Genomic DNA, 10,764 nt, shown 5'->3' with positions numbered 1-10,764 from the left:
GGGTCCGGCTCCCATCATCCACACCGTGCTCCACGGAGATCCTGTCACCGGAGTGACGATTATGCAAATCAGACCTAAGAGGTAGAGCGTATTTTCTTTTGGGGGACTTTTGTTTTTGTTTTTGTACCAGGGATTGTGCCTTGCACTTGTGAGGCAGGCAGCAGCACGACTGAGCTAAATCCCCAGTCCCTTTTCTTGAGATTTTTGTGATTTTTAAATGTTGATACCAGTCTGTCGGGGGGAATGAGTAAAGGGACAGTGTTCACTAATTTCTGTCACTCCAGAGGGGTTCCTTTGCATGTGTTTATTTCATGGTAGTGGGGATTGAAGCCAGGGTCCTTAGGCTAAGCTACATCCACACCACTTTGTACCTTTTTTTTTTTTGAGTCAAGGTTTTGCCCAGGCTGGGCTCAAACTTGCAGTCTCCTGCCTCAGCCCTCTGGAGTGCTGGGATTATAGATGTGAGCCACTACGCCAGCTTCCTTTGCTTTGATAGGATTTCGTTGTTGGTCTCTAACCTAAGCCGTATGTCTCTTAGTATATATGAGGTGCCTCTTTAAAGTGCTTATGAACTCCCTAATTTGTCAATTATAATAAATTATATTATTAACAGCTGTGTTTCTATAAAAGACATTGCGTAAATGACAAGTGGATTTTTATATGTTCATTATTTTGAATCTCAGTTCTTCTAACCTTGGTTTTCAAACTATGGCACAAAAAATTTGGGGAGCCTGAAGTAAGGATATACTAATTGTCCCAAACATTGCTATCTATCCCTTTCTATCTACACTCTAGAAAACATTATTTAAAATTATTTGAGGAGTTTGTCTTAGTTATTTTTCTCATTGCCTAAACAAAATACACAACACTCAAAGTTAGAGGAAGAAAGGATTATTTGGCTCACAATCTGCAGAGGTTTCAGTCCATAGTTGGCTGGCTCCGAGGCAGGGTGGCACAGCAGAGGGGCATCACAGAGGAGAAACAGTTGATGGCAGAGCAGCCCTAAGACAACAAGGCAGTGATGCAGCAAAGCAACTTCTTTCTGTCCCTTTATTCCATCCAGGCTGCCTGCCTTTGGGTGGTGCCACCCACATCCAGGGTGGGGCACCCTTAATCCCAGCATCACACACCCTAAATCCAGCCACCTATGACTACATGAGGCTTTAGGGGAATATCTAGGTACAAGCCATTACAGAGTTAATATTAAGCTTCTGCCTCTTGATTCCCCCATGAAAAAGGAGTAATTTATGAATTCACATGAACAACATGCTATCTGGATTTATTTCACTAAAGGGGAGGTAGTTCAAGCACAGTGGCACACACCTATAATCCCAGTCATTTAGGAGGCTGAGGCAGGATGATCACAAGTTGGAGCCTAGACTGGGCAGTTTGGTGAGATCCTGCCTCAAAAGTAAAAAGGGCCTAGAGGTGTAACTCGATGCAGAGTAATTGTTTGACATACATGAGCCCCTGGAGTCAATCCCCAACACTGCAAAAATGAAAAAAAAAAGGGAGGGAGTACATGTTAAAAGATTAGCAAGATTTTGGTGCTTCTAAAATCTGTCAAAACAGGCTCATTTGGCAGGTGTGCTGTTGGGCGCCTCTAGTCCCAACTGTGCCAGAGGCAGGAGGATTGTTTGACACCATGAGTTCAAGACCAGCCTGGGCGACTTATTCTCTGTCTCAAAAAGAAACAAATTCATTGGTTTAAATACAAATTAAAAGAATCACAAAGTTGAAATTTTTAAATAAGTCATATTTCTAATGAAAGCTTATGGCCAGTGTTTATAAAGCTTGAGATAAGACTGGTGGGAATGAAAATACATTTGCATCTACTTATAATCCAAGCAAAACTTTTGTCCCTTGAGGAAGGAGAGAAACAATTATTAATTCCTTAATTAGAAAATAAATCCATTACCTGTGCCTTCTGTATACTGATAGAGATCTTTCATACTGTTTGTTACCTATATGCTATTTATGTACTATTTAGTACTACTTGGTAGAATTGTTTGTAATTGCAGTTAAATTCCTGATATATACTGCATACTTTGTTTCCTTTAAAACCTAAAGTGTAAAGTCTAAGCCCAGGCCATACTTGGCTCTGCTACCACCACAGCTAACAGCCGAGTAGTAGCCTATAATAAACTGTCCTGGTGTTGTGTAGACCAACATACTGATCTTAAGAAATAGTAATCATGTTATTCATTTACTTTATTTATCTTTTATTTTTTTGGTACCAGGGATCGAACTTGGGACCTTATGCTTGTAAAGCAGGTGGCAGAACCACTGAGCTAAATCCCCGGCCCTCATCTGCTTTTTATTTTTTGCTAGGTTTGATGTAGGCCCAATTCTCAAGCAGGAAACCATCCCTGTGCCCCCCAAGAGCACCGCCAAGGAGTTGGAAGCAGTATTGTCAAGACTGGGTGCCAACATGGTATGGTGCTCCGATATTCTGCTGCTTTTCATTCATCTAGTAGTTTTCCTAAGTGGTTCTAATGAAAAGGATGTGTTTATGACTGGTAATCTTTAAACTTGTTAAAAAAGAAAAAGTGTTTTCTATCCTTGTCTTCCTAGAGCTTAGCCCAGTACTTGTGATCTCGTGGGAATCATTTGAGGATTTGCACAGTGGGACAGGCGATCCTCCAGGCCACTCGTTTCATAGTGCGGCCTTTGCACCGTCCTCCCCAGGTTCCCTCTCCTCGCCTTCGTATGCACCTGGCCTCCCGTCACACTGAACTCATGCCCTTTCCGAAGTGACTCAGCTGCTGTGCCACTTCTGCGCCAGGTGCCAGCCATTGCATCTCTGTGCTCTGGAACTCTCTAGAGTCTTTGTGTAGCTCCTCGAATCTGCAAACAGGAGGGTCTGATAAATGCTTTGGGAATAAATTTGTAGTTTTGATAATGAGCTAGTTAATTTTTACACAGTGAAAAATTTCTTTCACCCAGACAAACAGTACTTGTTCAGGGCCCTCTTGGAAGTGATCTCATCACAGTGGCTGGCATTCCTTGAGCCTTGGCTCACGCACCAGGACTGTTTCATCTCACCTTCCCAACAAACGTTTGAGGAAGTTGTTGCTGTTGATTGTTTCACAATCATGACATTAAGGGCCACAGATGAGTTAAATAATTTCCAGATTGAGACAGGTCGTAGGTGGTAGAACTGGGATCCGAACCCAGAGTGGTGTGACTCCAGAGTACTTTGTCCTCCTGGGAGGCCCCAGTGCCTTCCCTGCGTGGCAGTGTGGTTACCTGAGTGCAGGCTCTCTGGGTGCTGACAGCTTGTATCGCCAGGTAACACCCAGCTCCATCCGGAAGCAAATGAGTGACTGTGCTCTGACCTGTGTAGGAGTGGATGAGAGGCAGCAGTCACTTTGGAAATGGTCCTGCATCTCTGCTTTGTTCTGTGCATCTGAATATATCACACGCGCTCTCTGTCTCTCTTGTAGCTTATTTCAGTGTTGAAAAATTTGCCCGAAAGTGTGAACAGTGGAAGGCAGCAGCCAGCGGAGGGGCTGACATACGGTGAGTGAAGGCCGTGACTGAGCCAACACAGGGAGGTCCTGTGCGCTGTGACAGCTCTGAACACTGGGACCTCCTCCCTGTGCTTCTGCCTTAGTTTGGACCAGGTCAAGTGCACATTTCCCTGCGCTAGGAAGTACCCTCCCTTGCTGTGGGTAGCCTCAGGAAGGAGTCAGCATTTTTTCTCAGTGTTTTATTTTGAAAAGTATTATACATAGAGATAAAATGAAAGGCTAGTGCAACAAACCTTAGTCTACCTCAAAGTAAGCAGTTAGTAATATTTGATCATATTTTCTGTGTATATATTTAGTACACGTATTTTAGATGAATGAGGACCTTTCATCTCAGTCCTTTCAGATGTGTTTGTTAAGAAACAGATCCCTGATAGTGTCCAGTAATCTAGTCCATAGTGACATTTCCCTAATTGTCTACAAGTGTGTTTGATAGCTGGTTTTTGTTTCTGCTTTTGTTTTTTAAGATAACCAGGGAGCACATTTTGAAGACTGCTTGAATCTGTGTTTTCCCCAATACTAATTAGACTCCAATACATGTAATTTTCTTTGAAAAAAATTTAAAACTATCCCAGCATTTGGGAGGCTGAGACAGGAGGATTGCTGTGAGTTCAAGGCCAGCCTGGGCTACATAGTGAGTCCAAGGTCAGCCTGAACTACATAGTGAGACCCTGTCTCAAAAAAAAAGTACCTGGGCTACAGTGAGTCCAAGGTCAGCCTGAACTACATAGTGAGACCCTGTCTCAAAAAAAAAGTACTGACAGTGTGGCTTAGCAGCAGATCACTTCCCTAGCATGCACAAGGTCCTGGGTTTGATCCCTAGTGCTGCCAAAGAAATTTTTTTAAATTAAAATAACATTAGGATGGGCCGGAGATTTAGCTCAGTGGTTCTGCTGCCTATCTTGCAAATGCAAGGACTCAAGTTCCATCCCCGGTACCAAAAAAATAATAACGTTAGGATATTGTCATGAGTTGTTACATCTTATTTTTCTTCTTTAAAGTAATTTCTCCACTGTCTTTTCTCTTTTACATCATTGACATTTTGAAGAGACCAGGCCAGTTGGCTAATTTGTCTCCTTCTGTTGTAGTTTTGCTTGTTTTTTGCAGTACTGGGGACGGAACTCAGGACCTTGCGCTTGCCAGGAAGGTGTGGCACCCCTGAGCTACATCCCCGGCCCCTCATTGTAGTTTAATTTGCTTCCTGTCCCTTCTATTTCCTATAAATTAGAAATCTTAAAAGTTTAATTGGACTCAGGCTTAATGTTTTTGGAAAGAATATTTCATAGATGCTACTGTGTTTCAATAGTATTTGCTTTAGTTTAAGGATTGCTTCTTATTTTTCTTTGCAGTTTAATTTTATTTTTGTATATGTAAAACACACCTGATTCAGACAAGATCGGGCACATTCAGGATGGTATGGCTGTAGACACATACCCCTGATTGAAACATTAAAACTATTTAAAAAGGATAAATTTGAGGGAAGTCTTGCTTTTGTCCCCCAGTCTTAGAGTGTCACTTCCATAAGCCATATCAAGTGACACCAGAGCTATCTGACCCCCAGGTCCTCCCAGTGTGAAGGTTTTTCCTTTTACAATTAGCAGGTCACTAGCTGGGTAACACTTTGCCACTATGCAAATATCTGTTTTATTTATTTGCTATGCTTGTAATAGTTGCATTGTTACAGTTCCATATTACTACTAAGAGTTAAAATCAGGAGGAGGTGATTTAAGATTTCTTTGTAGTTGTTTTTTCTTTTTCCTTAAAATGCACCCCATTAAGGGTATACAATCAAATTAATGTGGTGAAAATCTACTGGAGAGAATTATTTTTTCCATGTAGTTTTGTTACCTACTTTGAGATCTCATTAGATTTATTTATTTCAATTTGTTTCTAATTTTGAGAGTTACCTTATTTTGCTTTATGATTCACTTATTTTTTGAACTATGTAAAACATTTACGTAGCTGAAAAATAAAGGCACACTCAGAGAAGTGCTACTTATATTTTGGATTTGTCCAATCTAATATTTCTCCCTCTGCAAAGCACTGTTATAAGCAGTTTTTTATTTAAACTTCCAGTATTCTCTTTTTCCAACATAATATATGAAGTTATTTTCTCCTTTTTTCTTTATAGAAAGGTAGCATAAAATACATGTGATTGTATCCCCATTCTTTTCACTGAACAGTGTACCTTGGAGTCTGCTTCCTGTCGTAAGAAATATTTTCCTTTTTCTCTTTTATGGCAGCATAGTTCTCAGTTGTGCCCTCTAAGGCTGGGCATTTGGGTTATTTCTAATCTTTTCCTATTTCAAATACTACTAATAAGAATAACTTTATGCCCATGATACTTTGAAGCTATTAGATAAAAAATTGTGTCTCAGGATAGTCCTCCCCCCAATTTTTGGTACCAACGATCAAACTTGGGGCCTTGCGCTTGCAAGGCAGGCAGTGTCACCACTGAGCTAAATTCCCGGCCTTCTGGATAGTTTTAATGTGCATTATTCCATATGTTTTAGAACTTTTTGCATTTCTTTTTTCTTGGAGGAATCATACCTTTGGCCCATTTTCTACCAGGTCCTTCCCAGCTTCTGTGAATACTTTATATGGTCCAGAAATTAGCCATCTGATGTACACTGCGGATTCTTGCAGCTTGTCATATGTTTTTTTACAATTCTCTTGTATGTAGCCTAATCTGGACCTCAAGTCATAGTTCATAGGGCATTTTTGCTCTCAGGTTATACAGTAGTTCATTCATGTTTTCTGTTAGTACTTGTTTGGTTGATTTGTTTTTTACTGTATTTTCTGGAAAATGTTAAACATATATAAAATTTGAGAGAATGTTGTAATCATCTCTTGTGCTTATTATTCAGTATCAGTATGTTACAGTTCATGGCCACTGAACCTGATATTTGCCCTTGGCTTTGTCTTGTAGCGCCTAAGATTTCTGCTGGTACCAGCTGTATAAAATGGGAAGAACAAACTTCAGAGCAAATATTAAGACTTTACCGTGCCATTGGAAATATAGTAAGTTGGGAAGTCCAGTTGTACTTTTACCAAATTGAGTTTTTTGTGTGTAACTTGCTTTCTGAACGTTTTTATTCAAGAGTGCATGAACTAAACATAGGAAACCTGGAATTTTTAAAATAATAATCAGATCCCTTTTTTTTTTTTCTTAGAGTTTCAGTGTGTAGCCCAAGCTGGTCTTGAACTCTCAGTGATCCTCCTGCCTTGGCCTCCCAAGTGCTGGGACTACAGGCATGCACCACCACACCAGGCTATAGTCAGATTCTTTTTTTATTTTTTATTTTTTGGTACCGGAGATTGAACTCAGGACCTTGCATGTGCAAGGCAGGCAGTGGCACCACTGAGCTAAATTCCCCAGCCCCCTTACCTTTTTTTTGAGGCAAGGTGTCCCTAAGTTATCTAGGCTGGATTCAAACTTCACTTCTCCTACATCAGCCTCCCAGAGTGCTGGCTTTGCAGGCATGCTCCCACACCCAGTTTGTATCAATCTTCATGAGCGTAGTTGAGTGGAAGTCTAGGATCGCAGGTGTGGGACATGTTTTAAGTGATAAAGATGCTGTTTCACACTGGGCCGGAATGAGATAGACTGTCCAGCAAACAGCACTGGGACACCTGGGTAGCTATTGGCAAGGGAAACCCATAAATCCTGCCTTTTAAAATCCCAGGAACTGTGTGTTATACAACAGCATACCTAACAATGCTGTGTGCCTAAAAATAGTTAATAGGGCAGAATTCATGTTTGTGTTTTACCACAATAAAAATAGTCAAAATCTAGATAGATCAAGTGTTACTTATAAAAAATGAAACCACAAGGACTGGAAGAATGCACAGTTGAATAATTTTGTAATACTTAAAGTATAGCTAGGCCTTCAAATGAACTACTTAAGTCATGAGAGAAAAGACTGAAAAATATAACTCCATAAAAATAAAAGGCTTATGCATGGAAAAAAATGACTGTTCCCCAAGACTCAAAGTCAGCAAATTGGCAAAAATATCCATAAGAATTATAAGGCTTAGGGCTAAGGAGTTAGCTCAGTGGTTCTGCCACCTGCCTTGCAAGGCTAAGGGCCCGAGTTCAATCCTCGGTACCAAAAAATAAGAAAAGGCTAATTTATTAAATCTGGAAAAGGTATTCATAAAATAATAGCCAGGTTTTTAAAATATGGGCTAATGGCTTTTTAAATTCTTCCCGATAAATCCCTTTTTTGCCTCTTAAAAGCTATGGGCAAATGGATAAATAAGCAGTTTATGGATAAATGTATGAGAAGCGCAAGTAAATACATGACAGCCTTACCTATCATAGATAGCAATAGATTGTCTTTCTTATCAAAACAGTTTAACAATAAAATGTGATGCTATTTAACCCAGGCATTCTGCTTAAAGAAACAAGATAAAAAACTATTGGTGTGAGGAATGTAGTTCAGTGGTAGAGCATTGGCCAACCATCTCCAGCCCTGTAAAAAAATTACTCTTCAGAAATATATAAATGTTCAAAGATATATCTACAAGGCTATTTATTAATATATTTTATAATTTTATAATAGCAAGAAATTGTTCGTAATAGCAGTTGGAATTAACTGGAGTATCCAGTTATTAAGGAATTGGTTACGTGATGATATACGGTCTTAAAATGGGAGCCTGTGCAGTAGATACAGGGTGAAATAGCTAAGTGTGTGGGGGTCAGAACTTGTTCATGGCTGTGGTTGCATAACGAAAGTTGCTTACAAAACAGTGTGTTCTAGATTTTTGTAATATATACAGAAAAATATTTAAAAATGTACATTGAACTGTTAACAGTGGTTACCTCTGGGCCTGAGAATACTGTCACTTTATATATTTTTTTAACATAAATGCTGTAATGTTTGCATCATTAATGATGAGCAAAAGTGTCTCATTGGAAATAGTAGTAAAGACAGACTTTGATTTTAAAATAATGTTTTCAGTCTAACAAATCCTGGAAAGGCTGATGTAGAAGGTTCAGTTTATGTTCTGTTCCTTAAAATTTTCTGATGTATTCCCAGTTCCTCTGTCAGCGGGGAAAACATTCAGGCCGCGCTAACAGTGGTTGAGAAGGGTTTGGGGAGTGAGCGCAGTCCTTTTCATTCCTTCTTTGATTTTATTTGCAGATTCCGCTGCAGACACTCTGGGTGAAGAACACCATTAAACTCCTGGATCTGGTAGAAGTTAACAGTTCAGTCCTTGCTGGTACTAACTTTTAAATAGCTGACATGGAAGATGTTTTCACTATAATTTATTTGTTAGTATGTCTGTTTTTACCATAGCTTACATTTACTAAAAATTAGCATTCTTACAGTTTGTTCAGTTCTATCATGATCACATTTAACATTCAATTATTGCCTTATTTTCAGAGAACAAGCCATTCACATGCATTTTCTCATTTAATCACCATAAAACCTGGGAATTAGGCAGAGTAGTATCCTGTCCCATTTTAAGCTGTGATTTCCTGCATTAAGGTTTTCTAGGACTGCAGGATGACTTGGTTAATTTCATCCTGATGAATACCATAATGAAAATATCCAGTAGGGAGAATGTGGACGTGTGTAGCTTTCCATACCACAGCTCCTTCTGAGGCCTGTTGTGCTCCCACTGTGGTGAGGAAGAGGGTTGAGCCACAGAGGGAGCTGGTTCAGTCTAGAGCCTAGGAATCAGAGCTTGTTTGGGTGGGTGTGGAAGGCCAGTTTAGGTCCTAGTCCTTAAATCACTCCATGGTGGGTCAGTTTTCCCCTTGCATGGCAACACAGAACTTGTAGATTGAGCTGATCACTGGGAGACTGGGTGAAGGGATGGTAGCTTTGAGTGTGTATGAAGCACCTTCCTTTGGACCCGTGATGTACACAGAGTGCTGTGGCCCCATTGTGGATTTGAATTACAAACTCAGGACATTAGCACATGTGACCTTTCCCATACAAGGACTGCCTCCCAAGATGTTTTCATATTTTTAAAGTACCATGAAGTTACATAATTATTAATTTCTCTCTCTGTCTTATATCGTCTTCCCCCCACCCCCTCACACCATTCTTCAGATCCAGTATTACCAGGACAGACTGCTGTTCCGGGATCAGTAGTATACCACAAACAGTCACAAATGCTGCTGGTCTGTTGCAAGGTACATTTTCTTTTACTTTTAGTTTCAAATTAGTCATACTTGTTTGAGTTAATAGTTCATATCATTTGAATTAGGACTTTACTGAACTGGCTGCCTATCAGATTGGACCAGTACCATTATTCTTTTTTTTTTTTTTTTTTTTTTTATGATCACTATGTAGTTCAGGCTGTTCTCGAATTCTGTGTAACCCAGGCCTCAAACTTGTGATGATCCTGCTGCCTCAGCCTTCCAAGTGCTGGGATTAGAGACCTGTGCTGGCACGCTGAGCTAGTTTAATTATCTTAAGCCTCAGAAAGGCTAGCATACTTTTTTATTTTTAGTAATCCAATTTTGCCCTTGATTTAAAAAAAAAATCATATTAAAGTATTTGGCAGAATTACTCCATGGCACGTATATCATTTGATCTTCCTGCTCACCAGTAGACTTCTGACCTATTTGAAATGACTGAAACCATTATTTCATGAGTCAGTGGTTTGTTCTTGACAAGTATTCTATACTCCTTCCATTTCCTGGTTTTTTACTGTCATGTGTTCATTTGAGATGTTGTGCACGCAAGAAGGGGGATTTAAAAATGTGTGCTATAGACTGATCTGACCTGCAGACCCTGGAGATAGAGAAGGCCTCCTCCTTTTTTAGTCACTGCTGGAACAGTATTGGGTGCATCTGTTTTGCCCTTTCATCTGGATCTGTGTGTATTTCCTGTCTACAGTTTGCTCACATAAAAGAATCGGACTGATTCAAGTGTGAATTTGTGTCTGGCCAGTTGTGTTACCTTGGAAAAAATTCGCCTGCTGTGGTCATCAGTTTCCTTTGCAAAATGGGGACAGTACTGAATCTGCTGCCTTTTAGATTTGTTGTTTTCGTGACTAATCACAATAAGATACATAGACAGACTCTGGAAACTGTAAAGCACCGTGCAAATGAACATGTTTTTATTCTGCTCCCTGTGTGCTGAAGTGGGTTTATACAGGCCTGTGTATTTGCTCTCTCTCCTTGATAATAAACTTTGAGAGTCAAGGAATTGTATATGTTACTTGTAAAGTGCACTTCACAGTGAGGTACTTAGTGAAGGTTTATTGATTTGTT

The 10,764-nt window shown here is 39.9% G+C and overlaps 1 protein-coding gene across 1 annotated transcript in view; it reads left to right on the top strand.

The window, feature by feature from the left end:
- Mtfmt (mitochondrial methionyl-tRNA formyltransferase) overlaps positions 1-10,764 on the top strand; it is a 15,437-nt gene that overhangs the window by 4,061 nt on the left and 612 nt on the right. The window contains exons 4-9 of the mRNA XM_033756055.1: positions 3-81; positions 2,332-2,434; positions 3,447-3,522; positions 6,460-6,551; positions 8,678-8,756; positions 9,596-9,678. Of these exons, the coding sequence (XP_033611946.1) occupies positions 3-81; positions 2,332-2,434; positions 3,447-3,522; positions 6,460-6,551; positions 8,678-8,756; positions 9,596-9,678 (512 nt within the window). The remainder of the gene's footprint in view (positions 1-2; positions 82-2,331; positions 2,435-3,446; positions 3,523-6,459; positions 6,552-8,677; positions 8,757-9,595; positions 9,679-10,764) is intronic.

Source organism: Fukomys damarensis, unplaced genomic scaffold (assembly GCF_012274545.1).
Source record: "Fukomys damarensis isolate Sample0158 unplaced genomic scaffold, DMR_v1.0_HiC HiC_scaffold_25, whole genome shotgun sequence".
Taxonomy (NCBI): Eukaryota; Metazoa; Chordata; class Mammalia; order Rodentia; family Bathyergidae; genus Fukomys; species Fukomys damarensis.
The sequence above is the reverse complement of the archived record's forward strand: the minus strand, read 5'-3'. Positions and strand labels throughout refer to the sequence as shown.